The sequence below is a fragment of the Neolamprologus brichardi genome, chromosome 5 (genome assembly GCF_056152115.1).
Source record: "Neolamprologus brichardi isolate AB-2024 chromosome 5, ASM5615211v1, whole genome shotgun sequence".
In the NCBI taxonomy this organism is placed as follows: Eukaryota; Metazoa; Chordata; class Actinopteri; order Cichliformes; family Cichlidae; genus Neolamprologus; species Neolamprologus brichardi.
The window spans coordinates 201,940-221,734 of NC_142108.1; the positions used below are offsets into that span (position 1 = coordinate 201,940).

Here is a 19,795-nt window from a genome sequence, read left to right on the forward strand (position 1 = left end):
TAACAGTTAGATCTTTTACCAAAACACTAATTTTGTGTGGTCTGATTTCACTGCTCAATGCAAAATTTGCATTGACCAAGAAAGGTTTGAATTATGTTACAGTATCCAAATTTGTGTTCAAACAGAGAGAGCTTGTGCATGTGGCATTGCTAAAGCAAGAACCAGGAGCTTCATTCACCCTTGGTGATGCAGATTCCGAACCTTGCATCTACTCATCAGGTGAACCTTTTCTCAGGGAGGATGGCACCTATGACATTACCGTATCATTCACATCCATCAACCCAGGCTTGTACAGACAGTGGTTAGTGCTTGATTTTGACATGAGACCAGTGCTCTTGAAAAAACTCAAAGTCAGAGTAGGCCATTCTGTAGTCACTGAACAACCAGCTGTGAGCAGTGGAGCAAGATTTCAGAGTTGTGAACGTTGGCACAGAGGGAACAGGATAATCATCCCATGTTCGTCGAGGACAGAAGAACAGGATGAGTTATTAAAGATGTACAAGCCTCCACAGATTAGTTTCCTGTATAAATCCTCCCACAACATTCAAACACCACTGAATAATGAAAACTACAAAGAAAGAATGCACCATTTCCTCTACAATGAAGAATGTGCAGAAGACCAGGTTGTTTCAAGGTAACAGGGTTTTGTATATCATTTAAAATTTTCTGTTTGAATTTGCACATATACTCAGTTGCCTAAATTTTTTTTTTCATATTTTTTTAGACTAAATGTTTGTGGAGAAATTACAGCACTGGATACATTATACAGTTTGCAGTTTGGTGTGGAGGCTCCTCGGGGGCAACTTTTTGGTGTTGTCTTGATTCCTTGTCACATTACACAAGACAGCCCTGAGGGACTGACACTAAAACGAAGCATCCGATCTGCCCTGATAGCCCCTTTAACTTCTCGCCCAAACTCTAAAGTCTATGAAGCCAGTGTGTTGCCATACAAAACAACTGAGAATAAACTTTTTTTGCTACTGTCAAAGCAATGTTGCTTTGATCTTGCACTAAAAAGAAATGAATCATATCAAATGGAGGTGCAATTCCAGCTGGACCGCCTCAACTACTGCACCATGCACAGGGCTGTCGATCTTCTTCCCGAGACAAAGACTGTGCTGCCAGTCCTTAAAAGTTGTGTAATTCCTGTTGGTAACATTACCTGTGAAAATCTCAACACAAAGCAGCAATTAGCAATTGAATTTATCACAGGGAATTCTAATGTCAAAAACCTTGTGGCACCCCTCCTGATTTATGGACCTTTTGGAACTGGGAAGACATTCACCCTTGCAACAGCAGCCAGAGAGCTTTGTAAGGATCCTCAGAACAAAGTTCTAATTTGCACCCACACCAACAGGTAATATATTGAAAATATATGCACCAGTCTGGGCAGTTTTCTCTTTATTCAAAGTTTGAATAATTTTAGACTTATTCAGAGTCTAAAATTGGGTAAAACTTTGTTCTAAAGTGAAGGTTTGGTATATCTCATATCTTCAACAACATTTTAATGACTATACATTTCTTTAAAAAAAACATTTCTGAGTAGATAGAGTGGGTCACTAACTAAAAGACACTTAAGCACAGAGAAAAAATCAAATCAAATGCTAACATTTACTTGTCATTTCCTTTCAGTTCAGCAGATCTATATGTCAGAGAACATTTCCATCCAATCATCAGCAAGAAAAATGGTGGAATCAGGCCAATCAGAATAAAAGCAAACAAACAAGGGACTGCTTTGCATGCTACTGATAGCATTACTTTGAAATACTGTCTCCTTTCAGAAGAAGGACATTATTTTCTACCACCTACAAAAGCTGCTCTAGATCAGCACAACATAATCATAACTACCACAACCATGGCAAGACATTTTCATGACCTAAATCTTCCAGAGGGATACTTCACCCACATTCTGATTGATGAAGCCTCTCAGATGCTAGAATGTGAAGCCCTAATGGCCCTTGGTCTTGCTGGGTCAAACACAAGAGTTGTTCTAGCAGGAGATCACATGCAAATGGGACCAAAGCTTTTCTCCGTGCCTGACCATGATCGTTCCAATCACACACTCCTCACTCGCTTGTTCCACTATTATCAAGGCCAAAACTGTGATGCTGCTAAGAAAAGCAGAATCATTTTTCATGAAAATTATCGCTCAACCAGAGAAATTGTGGAGTTTGTCGCCACCCATTTTTACGTTGGTAAAAATGATTTCATCAAAGCTGCTGGAGATGTTCCACCTCCTACAAACTGCCATGCCCTGGAGTTTCACCATGTCAGGGGAGAGTGCCTCTTGGAGACAGTATCGATGTCTTGGTATAACAACGCAGAGGTGACAGAAGTGGTTGAAGTAGTGAAAGATATTCTTAAACACTGGCCAGCAAGCTGGGGTCACAAGGACCAAAGCTCAATCTGCATTCTGTCAGAGGGATTTCAGGTAATAACTTTTTGTGTTGAGTCCAGGTATAATCAGACTAAAAGATAAACATTAATCACAGTAATGGTAAATACAGGACTTCAAGATTAATTTCAAGACACACATTTAATGTTTTTTCATTGATTTCCTTGATTTATAGGTTCCTCGAATTAGGACAGCGCTTTCAAGCAGAAACCTTGCAAACATCAAAGTTGAGAGACTTGCAAATGTTCAAGGTAAAGACCCCTTGCCAGATTCTTCATTACTGTAGACAGAAAGGTAGTCTAAACTAACATCGCTATTATTAACATTTTCAAATAACACCTTGGATGTGTCTACAGGAAAACAGTTCAGAGCAGTCATAATGACAACTGTGCAAACACGTGACAGCCTAAAAACATCTCACCTGCCTGGTCTGGAGATGTTCAATGATGCCCGTGTTTTAAACACTGCAATGACAAGGGCTCAATCCCAGGTGGTTGTAATTGGAGATGCTGCCGCCCTGTGTTGCTTTGGGAAATGTTCAGGAATCTGGAAGAGTTTCATAAACCACTGCATCAACAGCAACAGTGTTGCACCACAGCATTTCACTAAAGAGTTCTTTGAACAAGATATTATGGAAACTGCAAAGTTTCAGAAGTTCGAACATGTGGATGAGAGCCATACTCTAGATGATGCGATTCTTAAAGAGCTGAAAGATGATTATGAGCAACTGAAAACAGATGAAGACAGTTTGGAATTTCAGATGACCTTTTCAAATCACGATGGGTCAAGAGCACTACACAATTTCACCAATACTGGCACAGATCTTTTAAAGATGTGTAAAAAACAACCGGAGATTTACAAACTTGGGAAGTTTTTCAGGGAATCACACAGGAAAGGCTACGTCAAACCATTCCATAATCCGACCAAACGAATAAGCATCGTGGGACAGGCAAATCTTGGTAATGCCTTTACTGGAGATCAAGTGGTCCTCCACGAAACAAAAGTTGTACGCATCACCAAGAAAGAAGAATCAGCACGTGTACTTCTGTGCCTGCTTGAGGATGAAGATCACAGCAAATCACGACAGAATTCTGAAAGCAAATTTATCAGAAGGATGATGATGCCGATAAAAAAATCGGAGCCCAAAATATGTATACTGATTTCCAAGAAGCAACGCAACTATATGCCAATATGGGAGGAAATTGATGGAGAATGGACAGTTGTAACACAAATGTATATTGATGAAAATCTTAAACAGAACAGTGTATTCAAGGTGCAAGTGATTTGCTGGAAAGAAAACTATTTTTTTCCATTGGGGTACATCATAGATATTCTTCCAGTTGGCAGCTCTTTGGATTCTGGACTAACGATCCTGAATGAAGAATTCAAAGTTGCGTACAATACATGCAAATCAGACAAGGCTGTTTACAACACTGATGAAAACAATACAAACAGACAGGACTTGCGTAAGATAATCACTTTTACTGTGGATCCTGCAAAAGCAAAGATCCTGGATGATGCTATCAGCGTCAGGGAACTTGAAGATCATTACGAATTGGGACTCCATATTGCTGATGTGGCAAGTGTTGTGAAGCCAGGTGATGATTTAGATAGGGCTGCAGAAGAAAGTGGCACTACCTACTACTGTGCTGAGGAGAAACCTATTTACATGTTTCCCCACAAGTTGAGCATTCAACTCAGTCTGCAAAAAGGTCGAGATCGCAGGGTGGTCTCACTGATGTTCAAAGCAGAAAAGGATACAAATAAGATAATAGGACAACCCGAATTTCAACTGTCTATAATCAACTCTGACAAGCAGCTGTCATATTTAGAGGCAGAGGACATCATCTCCAAAAGCTATAAAGAGACCCCCAAATGTGATACTGTTGAGCATTGTGTAACGGTTGCTTATTGTTTTGCAAAAGCTCAAAGGAAGATAAGACTTAAATCTGATTGGGCTTATTCTCAAACCGATGCTGACAGATTGCCCGGGCAGCGCAAAGCACATCTGATGATTGAAGAGCTTGCTGTGTTATTTAACCATCATGCATCCAAGACTTTGATCAGCTGTGACAAAACCAGGTATTCCACACCACTTCGCTGTCAGGCAAAACCAGATCCTGGAAAGGTAGAAGAATTCAAAGAGGAATGTGGAGAATTTATACCATTGTCTTTTCTCGTGCGGCACAAAGTAGACCATGAACAACAAAGCCCAAAGTGTCAAAACTTTCGCATACTCCCTGAAGTGTGGAAAGAAATTGTTGCAGCTACCAGAACAGATGATACAGACAAAATGATAGATCTAGTTGCTGCTGACGAAATCCACCCTCTGGTACAACCAGTCACTCAAAAGTTCAGAAGGTGCTTCAGTAAAGCTTACTTCATCTGTTCAAAATCATCTCCTGAGGCAGAAATAGGGCATTATGCTCTGAACCTAAAGTCTTACACAAAAGCTTCCTCACCAATACGGCAGTACATGGATGTCATCTTGCAAAGACTCTTGCATTCTTACATATGTGATACAGATGTTCAATACACTAAATCAAAGATCAAGGCTTTGTGCAGTCAATTTCAGGAGAACCTCAAGAATGCCGAGAAGTATGAACAGAAGGCTGAGCAAATTTCATATGCAGTGAGCATGAAAAAACAAAGTGCTTCAAAGATAGCCTTTGTTGTTCATGCAAATCCTGAAGAAGACAGTTTTGCAGTAGCATTTCCCTTTAACAAGAACATATTTGTTGGGAATTTGCCAATTATGTACAAAGATTTGCAACTAGACGATCAACCATTTTACGATGAAGAAAAACACAGTGTCACTCTTAAATGGAAAAGGCGGATCTATTCAGCTGATGCCATGCAAATCCACCAAGAGCTGAAAATGATGGCAGATAGTCATCCTTGCATTGAGGTTCCATTGAGAGTATGGAAAGATACTATTGAGGCAATTGACAATGGAAAATTAGATCATGCAAAGCAACTCTTAATGCATGCTGATGCTGATTTGAAGGAACTGGGAAAACAAACTGTTTTGCCTCAGTCCTCTGAAGGTTACTATATTCAGGCTGAAAAGTGTCTCTCTGAGGAGCAAGAAATACCAGAGATGCAAACTGAGCATTTTGTTGACATCCAACTCGAGTTGCAGCCAGGTGACATCCTACAGGTCCAATTGACTTCAAGCATTAAGCGAGGTTATCAAATGCCCACTGTTCAGTTGGTACACATTAAACCAAAGTTTGAAATGTGTGTTGACCATGTCAACAGCCCTATCACATGCTTCTCCAGATTGGCAGATATTCCTTCAAGGACTTATTACAATGATACCAAGGAGTATATACGGATCTGGAAACCTTTGTGTGAGATGGAATCTGCTGCCAATGCAGTGAATGAAAGTGATATCGTTATCATTGAGAACCTCCAGGTAAAGTTTAACCAAGAGTTGGAAGGCATACTCAAAGGAAGCTTTTTCTTACCGCTACAATGGATCAACGAATGGGCCATTGAATTTAACCTTCGAAACTGCTTTCTGTGCATACGGAAAAGAGGTCTCAAACTGGAAACTTCAAATGTGGAAACTTCAAACGCCCTGGTAGACCCAAAAGAGTTCACATGGGTAGCCCATGGTTTCACAAGTAATGCAGAAAAATTAAAAAATGGTGGAAGTAAAGTGGAGTTCTACATTAGTCACCTGCCTATGGAGACCATTCCTGAATGTGTTTTTCAGAAAAACACTCATTTCACTGTTGAAATCATTCCAAAACTCATCCCTGACATGTAAGTTCAGTTGTAGTTCAGTTTTATATTACATTGCTTACTGGATAGTTGAAACTTTTTTTCAGTTACACATTTTCTTACTTTGATTGACACTGATTTACTTCTTTATTTCTGTAGCCGGAAAGAAAATGCTGTAGTCAACATTACGTCGGCATGTGACTTTGTTAAGGCTATAGCACTAGGGCAGCGCATTCCAAAAGAGGGTATGTTCATCATTCATCAATAAACAGTTTGATATTTATATCCACATTAGTTACACAGAATATTACAAGCTCCAAACCCAGAATTTATTTAAATCTTTTGCATTGTCTTTCAGTTAAATCAAGCTTAAATATTGTGAGGAGAAACATAAATGGACTGCCAGAGCTGAACCAGAGCCAGCGTCGTGCAGTAGATAAAGCTCTAAATAATACATTCACACTGATACAAGGACCCCCTGGTAGGTGTGTCAACTTGTGTACCTTGATGGTTCATATTTTCTGCTAAGTCTTAAACCATTTTCTTTGCCTCTTAGGAACTGGAAAAACAGTAGTAGGTGTGTACATTGTACACAGTTTTTTTGAGCACAACTCTAAAAACAAAATGAAATTGGATGACCCAAAGGATAAGGAAAAGAAAAAGGTCATTCTCTACTGTGGGCCATCCAACAAGTCTGTTGATGTTGTAGCAGGCAAGTTATGTTGATTCTCTGCAGAATTTAATCTCAATTTCATCTTTGAAGTGGTCATCAAAACCCGTTGTGTTCCCTGTGTCTTTTATTGCTTTATCACAGAGTACTTAATGAGGTTTAAGGACAGCCTAAGGCCCCTCAGGGTTTACAGCCAAGAAGTGGAGATGCTTGATTTCCCTTTTCCAGACTGCAAGCTGCAGTTTTCCCAAAGAACCCTTCGCCAAGATCGTTCCAAACCAGAGCTCAGGTACTGCAATCATATCAGTTGGTGACTAACTGCTTTTGGATTGTTTTGTTGATTGTTAATATAACACTGGCCTCTTTTACATTAATTTAGGGATATCACTATGCATCACCGCATGCGTCAGGACCAAAACATTTATTCAGTTCAAATAAAAGACTTTGATAAACGTATTAAACTTGCTTTTGAAAAAAAGGGAGAACTGACTGCTGAAGAAGTGAAAGAGTAAGTTATTTTTTGTTTTTGTTTTTTATTTTATTTTTTAGTGCCTGAAAAATTATTTTTTGACCTTTTAAATTAATGTATTGTTGGAAGATTTTGGAACATTTTTTAAATAAATGTTAGTGAAACTATTATTTGCAGTAAAAGCAATCAATTTTGCATAAAAATCAGTTGAAGGAACTGTATGGATTGTTTTCCTAGATACAAAAACCTTCTCAGAGACGCTCGGGCATATGAACTCCAACAGCACGACATCATACTGTGCACATGTACGCAGTCTTCCACCCCAGTCTTGACTAAGACTGTCACTGCACGTCAAATTCTAATTGATGAGTGTGCTATGGCCACTGAACCCCAGGCCCTGATTCCACTAGTCTGCAACAAACCAGAAAAGGTTTGGACATCATCAAATGCTGTGTTTCCTTCCTTGAGTTGCTCTGCTAGGCCTTTATAGAAACCACTGCTGCCTGTTCTGAGGTTCTTTCTGTCTTCTTTAATAACTAAAAAGCATGCTCTCTTGGACTGAAACCAGGGGGTTTAAAGAAGTTTAGAAAAAGACCCCCCATCAGTACTAAATGTGGTTAATAAGATAAAATGATGTTGCTTCATATTGCTGACAAGACATTTAAAAAAGATATATTTTTGCACAGAAACACACTAAGCAGTTTTCTGTTGGTTAGAAGTGTAAAACAAGGTTCAAGTGGTTCACCGATCATATCCATGGGGTCAATATTAGTAACTATAACTTTTAAAAAAAACACACGAGTGTAACTGTGGCAAGAGACATAACAGTGGAGATACTCATAACCTAGTATTACAAAGACAAAGCCAACACATGATAAAACAGGAATCATATTCACACAATGACAATGAATGGATGATTTTTATAATACTGGACAATAGTTCAATTCCTTTTTATTCATACAGCACCAAATCACAACTGCAGTTGCCTCAAGGCACTTTATATTGTAAGGTAGACCCTACAATAATACATACAGAGAAAAACCCAACAATCATATGAGCAAGCACTTTGGAAACAGTGGGAAGAAAAAACAGGGAGGGGCAGCCATCTGCTGCAACCAGTTGGGGTGAATAAGACCTCTAGATACTATTGAGCTTACAGTGGTAAATATCTTAAAATACCTGTCTTAGAGTCTCACGGGCTAATTGTCTACTGGAATAGACTACTCAAGTGAGAGTAGCCTGATGGGTGGTGAAGAAAATTGATCTAATAGCATCCTTTCAACTAAACTTAGGTCAAGGGGCATCTTTTTAGAATCTAGGACTACTACTTCATTTTCATTTATGACTACTCCTAACCCATCTTTTGTAAATAAGACCCCAAAAAAGAGGGTGCCTCATCGCTGCTTTGACAGTAGTCACTCTATTGCTAGTTACTCACTCTGTCTTACACTATCACCAATATAACTTTCAGATTGTTTTGATTGGGGACCACAAACAGCTACGACCCATTGTGAGGAACGAACGCGTGAGGAAGCTTGGAATGGCCAAGTCTCTGTTTGAGCGCTACTATACAATCCATGAGAAGAGCGCAGTTATGCTGGACATCCAGTACAGAATGGTAAGAACATTAACTTTACACGATAGAAGTGTATATAATAGTGATGTATAGCACATAATAAATATACTGGATTACAAAAGTTTAAGACCACATCAAAAATCTAATCTTACCATATTAAAGTTTTTATATATGCTAAACTTAATAAAGTACACACACATGCACAATCCTGTATGTGTGTGGGGGGAATAGAACAAGAATTTAAACAGCAGATTAGTGAAATTGCAGTGGGAACACATCTGTAGCCTGCCATGGAAGTAGGTTTCAAGTGATTCAGGTGAATTTGATCTACTCAACAGAGGCTTGTTCAAATCAATAATTTTGCTGTCATTATTCACCTGGATGCTTGACCTGCATGTCAGTCAATTTTTCATCAAAACATTGTTGGAAAAGTAAAACATCACTGACTATGTGGGGGTATAAATATGGCCTCAGTTATCAGATTTGAACAAACTTTTGGAGTCTCCGCAGCTCTATATTTAAACGGGGCCAAACAAATACGCTGTAACTATTTACTGCTGACAGGTTTCACAGATTCACTCAAATCTTACTCACTCCATTCTTCACTCAAATTGTTTAGATAGAGAGTATCTTGCCTATATTAAGTCTAATTGACAATGCCAGCTTAACAATTTGTTAGTATACTTATTAGTATAAGTATCTTGCCAAGTGGTCTCATACTTTTGGATTGCACTCTTTATACACTACATTGACTACCACATTCAAATTCTAACTAAACTGTTATTTACCTTGATAGCATGAGGACATATGTGCGTTCCCATCAGATGAATTTTATAATAGAAACCTGAAAACTGGAGTGACACAGCAGAGGAGTGTCTTTCAAGTTGACCACAAGACAAAACCCATTGTTTTTGGGGATGTCAAAGGAAAGACGATAAGTCTAGTTGTCAACACAGCACAAGGCAACCAAAACTCTAAAGCTAATCTTGAAGAGAGAAACAAAGTGGTACAGTATTGGATGTTCTTTTGTTTCCTCTTAAACAGTAACATTTAAATATAAAAAAGCAAAAGTTACTGTAAAGCTACTGGGTGCTCAACTATGTCAATTTGGTTCTCTTGCAGATTACCATTGCTGAAAAGCTAGTGAAGACTGCCAGAATTGCACAGCAAAGTATCGTGATTTTATCACCTTATAATGCCCAGGTGTCAGAAATCAGGAATGAGCTGAAGAAAAAGAAGATGGAACAAATCCCAGTTACCACGATCACAAAAAGTCAAGGTGACAGTGAGCTACTCTGTTACCTAACAACAAAACCTTTCCTAAAGTTTCCTAAAAAGGAAAGGCTTCAGAATATGTTTCAAAATATAGTAAAATATATTTAGAATAAAAGAAAACATTAAAACTATATCAAATGTAATATAAGATAAACAAAACATAATTTGGAAAAAAGCCAACAGAACAAAAAAAACTGTTCAGTTTAAAAAAGACCCATGTGTTGTAGTTTGCAGTTTGTTTTTGAATATAAAAGCAAATATAATTGACTTCATTTAATTCAGTTGACATGGAATTTTTTTTCTGGGTATGATTCAGGAATTTCTCACAAAATCATGAAACCAGAAGAACTACAACAAAGGATAATAACTAGGAAATTGGGGGATTAGGATCAGTTTGCATAATAAGCAATACTCAAAAGTGTCAAAGGATAGACACAGGAAAAACTCAGTTATGCTGTTTAATGATAGCAAAATATGTGACAACATTCTTGTCTTTTAGGAAGTGAGTGGCGTTATGTCATCTTATCTACAGTGTGCTCTCTACCAAATGAAGAAATTGAGAAACAACCAGAAAGAAGCTGGCTTTCCAAACATCTGGGCTTTGTTGGTGATCCCAGTCAGATAAATGTAGCCATCACCAGGGCCAAGGAGGGACTCTGCATCATTGGTGAGATAATGCAGCTCTGCAGATCTGTTTTTAAGAATTATACAGACGTTGATGAGCTCCTATTATACAGTTGTCTGAGAAAATGACTCTTGTTTACACTATTAATTGAGTTGTGGATTTTTTGAAATTACTACCACTGTCATATTCCTAACCTAGTTTCACTGAATAACCAATAACGATTATTTTAAAGCATGTTTTAAAACATTTTGGTAATTAAAACCTAAAATGTATTCAGTTATAAATATATTTTATTATTGTGTAGAGTAAACTATTCAGTTCTTCATTATTGCTACTCATAAGTCATAATAAGTTTTAATTTTAAACATTCACAATGCTACTTGTACATGGCAAAAACCTCACCTGAGTAAAAAGTCTGACTTTGGTGCGTTGTCTGCTATTTGTAGGCAGCTTGTATGCAGGAGGCCATATTAGCAGTTGTAGTCTTGTTTCATATTTGCTTTTTGGGGGGTAAATGATGACGCAAATCAGCTGTATTGCCACTGTATTTTTGGCCAGACTTTTTCATACAGGTCAGTTTGATGACCAGATCATTATCTAGTTTTCAGCATCACTTTTTAAAAGTGGATGTTTCTAAATTGAGCAACATTACAAAGATGAACGAAGCAGTCTCTAACATGTGTCTATTGTTTCAAAGGTGACCAAGAATTGCTCATGTGCAGTACAACTTGGAGCCATCTCTTGAAACACTACACTCTTCACAATGCAGTGACAAGTGCAGACAAGATTTCAGTGTGTTCAGCCACCTGATTGATTCTGTGCGTTGTGAAGTTTGCAGCAGCAGACCAGAGCTCCTACGGGGAAGCTAGTACAATTTTATGATTTTTTTTTTATGTCATTAGTTTTCTTTTTTTCAGTTCTGTTTTTAAGTTTATATTGGAAATATTTCTTTTATTACATTCACCTTACTCATTTGAAATATGAATAGTAAGTAGGAAATCTTACAACACTTCGTTACATGAATTGCAAATATTGAATTTTGTATCACAGTGAATATTTCAGTTGTGTATCGCTAGCAGGAGACTTGGCATGTTATTATAGATCTTTTAAGTTAATTTAGGTATACCTGAGCTGTATGAACTATCAAATTGTCAGTAGTTCCTGCTTATTGATGAATTATTTTGTTTTCTTACCTGAAACCTTGGTTTAGCACTTAAACAGCCTCACCATTCAGTGAGCCTGTCACTGTTTTTAAGGAAATATTATAATATTGCTTTTTTTGTCTTTTTACATTTTTTTATATTGTATCTTCAGGGATCAGCTTTAGCTGGAGTTTTGGACCAAAATCCTGGTTGTTTATTGTATTGTTGTATGTATTGACATGTGTAAATTCTAAGTTTGAATTTAAATGATATTGCTCCTTTATACCATGTTTCACATTGAACTCTGTCTTCAAATATATAGTGTAATAGTAATAATGCTCTCAAATTGATCAATATTCACTGTGGGTTTTGTCTTTGATTGGCTAATGAACTGTATTGAATAAATAATTAATAAACTGCTCAAAAAAATGTAAACACATCCAAACTCAATCATGCTGGATATCTTTGGTGATAATGACTGTTAAAAATGAAACAGTGCCACATTTATTTTGATGGAAATTAAAATCATCAGCTTACAGAGGGCAAAATTCAAAGACATCCAAAAAATAAAAGTAAAAACAATTTGCATGCTAGTCCATTTTGCCAAAATTTCATAGAGCCACTCAAAATGGTACTCAAAATAGTGTGCCTGACAACACTGTAGCATGTTCCTGATGAGACAACTGATCGTGCCCTGGGGGATCTCCTCCCAGATTTGGATCAGGGCATCACTGAGCTCCTGGACAGTTTGAGGTAGCATTGGATGGCCTGAAACATGCTCAGATGAGTTTGGGGGCCAGTCGGTGATATCAAATTCTTCATCCTCCAAGAACTGCCTGGATAGTCTCACCACATGAGCCTGGACATTGTCGTGCATGACCTATGCCACCTGCATAGGGTCTCACAATGGGATTTCATCCCCATACTAATGGCAGTCAGGGTTCTGTTGCCTAGCCTGTAAAGGTCTGTCCCTGGATATACCGCCCCAGACCTACCACCAAACCAGTCCTGTTAAACAATGTTAAAGGGAGCATATTGAGCTCACAAGCCCTTTTGATGTCTGTCACATGCACTCGGGGTGATCCTGTTCTCATCTGTGAAAATCACAAGGTGCCAGTGGTGTACTTGCCAATTCTTGTATTTTATGACAAATGCCATTCAAGCTCCACAGTACAGGGCAGCTCACTAAATGACACCAGGCCCTCAAGCCACCCTTGTGAAGTTTGCTTCTGATTGTTTGGTTAGATATATTTAAACCAGTCTGCTGAAGGTCACTTTGTAACTCTGGTGCTCGTGTGTTGCTTCTTGCACAAAGAAGCAGACACTGGTCCTACTGGTGGGTTAAGAACTTCCTATGGCCCTCTCCAGCTCTCCTAGAGTAACTTCCCATCTCCTGGAATCCTCTCCATGCTGTGCTGGACACACAGCAAACCTGTTGAAAATGAAACGCATTGATGTACCATCCTGAAGGAGTTGGACTACCTCTGCAGCCTCTGGAGCATCCAGGTATCATCTCATGCTACCAGTAGTGACTAGTGATGGGTCGTTCGCGAACGAAATGGCTCATAGAGCCGGATCTTTGACGTGAACGACGCGAGCCGGCTCCTTATCTCGAGCCGTCACGTGGGTTTTTTTTGTTTTTTCTTTCTCTCAGCCTCTCTCTCGCACTTTTTTTCTGCTTCACTCAGCACGCGAGCCTTGTGCTTTACGCTGGGCAGAGGGGGGAGGGGCGGTAGTTACACTCAGTAGCACAGGAACAGAGCCGGAGGGAGAGAAAGAGCCAGGGACAACAACGCCACATTAGAAAGGTATAGTAATCATACACAACTATTTTCAGTTGCAGATGATAAAGGATTCAGAAAGTTTATTCATGCAGGTCCATATGACAGAGAATGTGCATCTTCTTTTTGTTTTCATATTTTAATTTATATTTAATTGTGTTGTGGTTTGCAGTGTTTTGTGTTGTTTCACTTTAAATTTGTAAAAGGAAAAAGCTGAAAATTTAAATAGTTAAAAGTTGAAATGTGAATAGTTGATTTTTGTACAAATAGGAACATACAAACTTCAAATCACGTACGAACTCTGAAGCACATAAAAACTCAAAACACTGGTTATTTATGACCGTGTGCAGAGGATGCCCAGCATTGTCCATAATGTCCAGCAGTTTCTTTAGTGTCCTTTTCTCTGCCACTGTCACCAGAGTGTCCAGCTTCATGCCGACCACAGAGCCAGCCTTCCTGATCAGTTTTTCCAGCCTGGATGAGTCCTTCTTTGCTGTGCTGCTCCCCCAGCACACCACAGCATAGAAAAGTACTCCAGCAACCACCGACTGGTAAAACATCCTCAGGAGCTTCCTGCAGATGTTGAAAGACCTCAGCCTCCTGAGGAAGTACAGTCGGCTTTGGGCTTTTTTGTACAGGTGCTCTGTGTTGCATGACCAGTCCAGTTTGTTGTCCACCCACAGCCCGAGGTACTTGTACTTGTTGACCACCTCCACCTCCTCCCCCTCTATCTGAACCGGCACTGGACCTGCTCTGGACCTCCCAAAGTCCACAACCAGTACCTTAGTCTTTGAGGTGTTGAGTTGCAGGTGGTTTGTGTGACTCCATGCGACAAAGTTCCTCACCAGACTTCTGTACTCCTCTTCCTGGTCATCCCAGATACACCCCATGATTGCTGTGTCGTCTGCAAACTTCTGAATGTGGCATAATTCAGAGTTGTAGCAGAAGTCAGAGGTGTACAGGGTGAAGAGAAGAGGGGACAGCACAGTTCCCTGTGGTGCTCCTGTGCTGCTGACCACAGTGTCAGACGTGATGTCCTTCAGCCTGACGTACTGTGGCCTGTCAGTGAGGTAGTCGGAGATCCAAGCGACCAGGCAGGGGTCCACCTCCATCCTGTTCAGTTTTTCCTGAAGCAGACAGGGCCAGATGGTATTAAAGGCACTGGAAAAGTCAAGAAACAGGATCCTAACCGTGCCTTTTCCCCCATCGAAGTGTGAGTGGGCTCTATGCAGGAGGTACAGGATGGCATCCTCCACTCCGACACCCACCTTGTAGGCGAACTGTAGTGGGTCCTGGGCATGTTGTACCTGTGGTCGGAGGAGGTTGAGGAAGAGCCGCTCTAGAGTCTTCATAAGATGTGACGTCAGTGCCACCGGTCGGAAGTCATTCAGCTCATTGGGCCGGTTCCTTTTGGGGACCGGACGGTGCAGGATGTCTTCCATAGGGTGGGCACTCTCCCCAGTCGCAGACTGAGATTGAAGACTCGTCCTAGGACACACCTTGTCTGGACCTGCTGCCTTTCTGGGGCGAAGCTTCCTCAGTTGTCTCCTGACCTGATCCACTGTGACACTGGGAGATGATTGGAAGGGGGGGGGGGGGGGAGATGTCTTGCTGTTGAGAGAGGGATTGGAGGAGGGGGGTGTCATCATAGTGTCAGGAAGGGGGGGGGGGGCGAGGGAGGAAGGAGAGTGGGGAGAGGGCTCTGTAGTAAAGGTGAGGGTGAGGGTGGGGGGGTTGTGGGCTGGTCAAACCTGTTGAAGAAGTTGTTGAGTTCGTTTGCCTTCTCCACAGTCCCCCCCCACTGTGCTTTTCTTGGTGTTGTGGCCTGTGATGGTTTTCACACCATTCCAGACCTCCCTCATATTGTTCCTCTCCAACTTCTGCTCCACCTTCCTCCTGTAAGTGTCCTTTGCTTCCCTCAGGCAGCGTTTCACCTCCTGCTGTGCTGCTTTCATGTCCTCCTTCACTTTGCTCCTGAAAGGCTGCTTCTTCATGTTGAGGACAGCTTTGACTTCCTGTGTTACCCACGGTTTGTTATTAGGGTAACACCGTACCGTCTTAGCAGGGGCGACCGTGTCCACACAAAAGTTGAGGTAGTCTGTAAGACAGTGTGTCGCCCCCTCTATGTCCTCACCATGTGGGCTCAGAAGCACATCCCAGTCTGTGCTGTCATAGCAGTCTCTCAGAGCATCCTCCTTTTCTGGGGTCCATCTCCTGATGGAGCGTGTTGTGACAGGCTGCCTTTGGAAGAGGGCTGCCTTTGGACGAGATATATGAGTGTCTGTGTATAAATACACAAACAATACACACATGCTTTCAATTGTGTAATTTAAGTGATCTAGTAGCTCTGCTTTGGAAGTTCAGTTCATGCTAGAAATGTGTTTTGGAGTTTGTACGTGTTTTGTCTCTAGGGGCCACCGCATATATTTATATATAAACATATATAAATAAAACCAAAGTCCAATCGTTAACAGAGCTCTATTGTTTGCAGCAGGTACAAAATTATTCGGGTATATATTTAAAATACATATTTTAGGATGAAGTGGAATCACATCACCAATAATTTGACTCAACAGATTTATTACCTTTTCCCAAAAGATTTTCACATGTGGACACTCCCATATACAGTGAAATAAAGTGCCCCTGTCCACTCCACACTTAATACAGGTGTCTGGGATGTTTGAGTTAAAATTATGCATTTTTGACGGAGTAATATATTGTCTTGTTAACCATTTACATTGAAGTAGCCGAGATCGCACATTGCAAGTGTCTGACTCTGGGCTAAGGAGCATGATTTATACCACTCATCATCAGATATATCCATTTGCAAATCATTCCTCCATGCCTCTAAAATAGACTGTGTTGATTCTTTGGAATTTTCCATAAATAATTTGTACAATGCAGAAACTTGGCCTCTCCCATTTAGATGCTTTATAACTGTGTTCTCTAGAGAGGAGTAGGTGGGGATTTCTAAGCTGTTACCTTGTGTGGTTAAGATGAAATTTCTTAATTGAAGAAATTTAAAAAAATGTTTGACAGGAATAGAAAAGGTACTTCTAAGTTGTTCAAAAGACATAAGAGTATTATTCCTAAATATATCAGACACTTTTCTTATAAATCTTATAAAGAAATTAATTTTTCTGTTAATATTAACAAATGAAATATTTACAACATGCATAATTCATAATTTAATACAATTTAAGTACTTGCAGGGCCAGTCACCTTTTTCCACGTTCACTGTGACACTAAGTTTTGTAGCTACAACACCAATCCGGTCGTTCAGTCTGACGTCACTAGCCGAGTCTGGGCCTAAACTCCACTGCAGGTCCATATATCAAACGATCACTATGGCATTACTGAGAGTTGAAAAACTGTCTAAAGGCTTTCATCTTTAATAAAATGATCAGCGTTCTGCTCTACCAGGTGTAACAATTGAGTTTAACATCCAGGCATCCATGAAAACGGAATTTATGACATTTAACAGAGTTAGAAGTTAGCTCGCTAGCTTCTATCTAAATACAAAATAGCATGTCCTGACTGCGGGGTTTTGGAAACAAATTAAAACGTACAGCTCTGTTGTCACTTCCAACATAAATGAAGACAGAAAACTAAACAGCAGTGACGTTTGTAGGGTTACTGAAGTTTGGCTAGCTGGTTTAAAATGATGTGCTACATGACCGCTAGCGACACAGCTATGTTAGCATAATATAAACAAGCTAACTTTTTTTCCACTCGAGAAAAGTTAACGTGAGTGTTCTCGGTGGTCAGGAACAAATGTAATCGCATGGCAGGATGCTGTAAAAGGACCAAACTTCAGCCAGGAGAACAACTGAGATAATCCATCCACAATACGAGGTTAGTCATTCATATACTGCTGCATGGGCTGGGCTGTAGTTACATCCTAAGGTTTTAAAAACTGAGCTTAAATAAATGATTAGCGGTAATAAAAGCCGAGGGAGGTCAACAGTGATCATTGACTGTTTTAGGAGCTTTTTGAGATTAAATAGAAGAAAATACATAACATTAAACATGTTAACAACACAAAAACCATATTAAACACAGACTACTTTAGGCCCGGAAGTAGGATTCGTCACGTCATCACTTAAGAACCAGATAGTAAAATTCTCACGGAAGCATGATGATTCCCTTATTGTGTTTCTTGATTTTTATAAAGCTTTCGATACGGTAGAACATTATTTCTTATTTAAAGCACTCAAAACCTTTGGTTTTGGTCCAAACTTTGTGTCAACTATCGAAATGTTTTATAAAAATATTGACAGTTGTGTTATACTATATCCAAATACTACTAAAAGATTTCCAGTCATGAGATCTGTTCGCCAGGGTTGCCCAATTTCACCCTTTTTATTTTTGATTGTGGCTGAACTACTTTCATTACACATTTTAAATAGCCCAGTCATTAAAGGTTTATCTATTTTTGGTAAAGAAATCAGAGTGACTCAACTAGCAGATGACACCGTTTTATTCTTAAAAAACAAAGATCAGATTGAAAATGCTATTTCATTAATAACTGATTTCTCAATTGCCTCTGGATTAAAACTAAATAAATCTAAATGTGAAATTTTATGTTTGTACCAATCAAATGTCAATTCCTGTCAAAAACTGTGTTAGATACCTTGGTATTCATGTCTGTAAGAATGACACAGAGCGTCAACAACTCAACTTTTCTCCCAGGATGAAAAAAACTAAAACTATACTAAACTTATGGCTCCAAAGAGACCTATCAATTTTTGGTAGAATCCTTTTGACTAAAGCTGAAGGTGTTTCCAGATTTGTGTATCCAGCCCTTTCCCTTAATGTGTATGATTCCACATGTAAAAATGTTAATAACTTATTTGTTAACTTTGTATGGAAGAATAAGCACCATCATCTAAAAAAATCATTGCTTTGTGGACCTAAAGATAAAGGTGGTTTTGGCCTTCTGGACTTTATGGACCTGAACTATACATTTAAGGTGAGATGGCTAAAAAAAATTTTTAAATCTCCTGGATCATTATGGCATTTCATTCCACATAACATTTTTAGAAATGTTGGAAGTTTACAGTTCCTATTGTCTTGTAATTACAGAATATCAAAGTTACCAGTTAAAATGTCTGCATTTTATCAACAGGCATTGTTGGCTTGGAAATTATGTTATTCACATAACTTTTCTCCACATAGATCTATTATCTGGAATAACGAATGTATTACTAAGAGGAACAAATCACTATATTTGCAGAATTGGATTGATAAAAATATAATCTATTTAAAAGACTTATTTGACTCTGAAGGCCAGCTACTTAGTTACAATGACTTTATTACAGAAAAAACATTCCCTATCAAATTTAAAGATTTTAGCTCTGTAATAAAGTCTGTTCCCAGCGGACTGACTGAGTTGATGAAAAGCTACAAAAAACAGAACACACCACATGCATCCGTTAACACTCTTTATATAAATGGTATTGATTTCTTAAGCAAGAACATTCTCAATAAACATATTAGAGAATGTTTGTATAATGCGAAGAAAATAACTCCAAGAGGGAAGTTTCTTTGGAATGCTATTTTTGATAATATCAACTGGGATAAAGCGTGGCTTGTTCCTTTTAGATTTTGTATTACAAACAAAGTTAGAGAATTACATTTGAAAATATTACATAACATATATCCATCCAACACGTACATTTCAAGATTCTGTGACATTGATAGAAAATGTACTTTTTGTAAAACTGAACTTGAAAGTGTTACTCATTTGTTTTATGGCTGTTCAATAGTGCTACATTTTGGAGAGAGCTTGAAAATTATATACTGTGCTAGACAACCTACGGAATCAAAATTGAAGGGAAGAACATTATCACTTATTTTGAAACTAAAGGAAAAAAAAGTGCCATCGTCAATCTTTATATCTTATTAGGGAAATTCTATATACATAAATGTAAATTTCAAAACTCAACCCCATCATTTAATTTGTTTTTGATTGAAATTGAATATTACTTAAACTCTCTTAAATTAACTTCCAATAAAAAAGGTTTATCATTGATTGAAATTTATTCAGAAATGTTTTAACGAATGAGCTGTCACAACTTTCAAGTACAAAGTTGTTATGAAGTCTGTCACATCCCCCCCTTTTTTTTCTTTT

At 38.9% G+C, this 19,795-nt stretch overlaps 1 protein-coding gene across 3 annotated transcripts in view; it reads left to right on the forward strand.

The window, feature by feature from the left end:
• The window catches only part of LOC102784562 (3'-5' exoribonuclease HELZ2), a 24,987-nt gene extending 12,671 nt beyond the window's left edge, over positions 1–12,316 (forward strand). For all 3 annotated transcript variants that reach the window (XM_087840450.1, XM_087840448.1, XM_087840449.1), the window contains 16 exons: positions 126–634; positions 725–1,357; positions 1,633–2,431; positions 2,571–2,646; positions 2,752–6,166; positions 6,284–6,369; positions 6,483–6,605; positions 6,681–6,836; positions 6,939–7,083; positions 7,174–7,302; positions 7,501–7,693; positions 8,735–8,881; positions 9,636–9,845; positions 9,962–10,118; positions 10,614–10,781; positions 11,437–12,316. In XM_087840450.1, the coding sequence (XP_087696576.1) occupies positions 126–634; positions 725–1,357; positions 1,633–2,431; positions 2,571–2,646; positions 2,752–6,166; positions 6,284–6,369; positions 6,483–6,605; positions 6,681–6,836; positions 6,939–7,083; positions 7,174–7,302; positions 7,501–7,693; positions 8,735–8,881; positions 9,636–9,845; positions 9,962–10,118; positions 10,614–10,781; positions 11,437–11,549 (7,059 nt within the window). In that variant the 3' untranslated portion in view covers positions 11,550–12,316. The remainder of the gene's footprint in view (positions 1–125; positions 635–724; positions 1,358–1,632; positions 2,432–2,570; positions 2,647–2,751; positions 6,167–6,283; positions 6,370–6,482; positions 6,606–6,680; positions 6,837–6,938; positions 7,084–7,173; positions 7,303–7,500; positions 7,694–8,734; positions 8,882–9,635; positions 9,846–9,961; positions 10,119–10,613; positions 10,782–11,436) is intronic.
• The last annotated feature ends 7,479 nt before the right edge of the window (positions 12,317–19,795 follow it).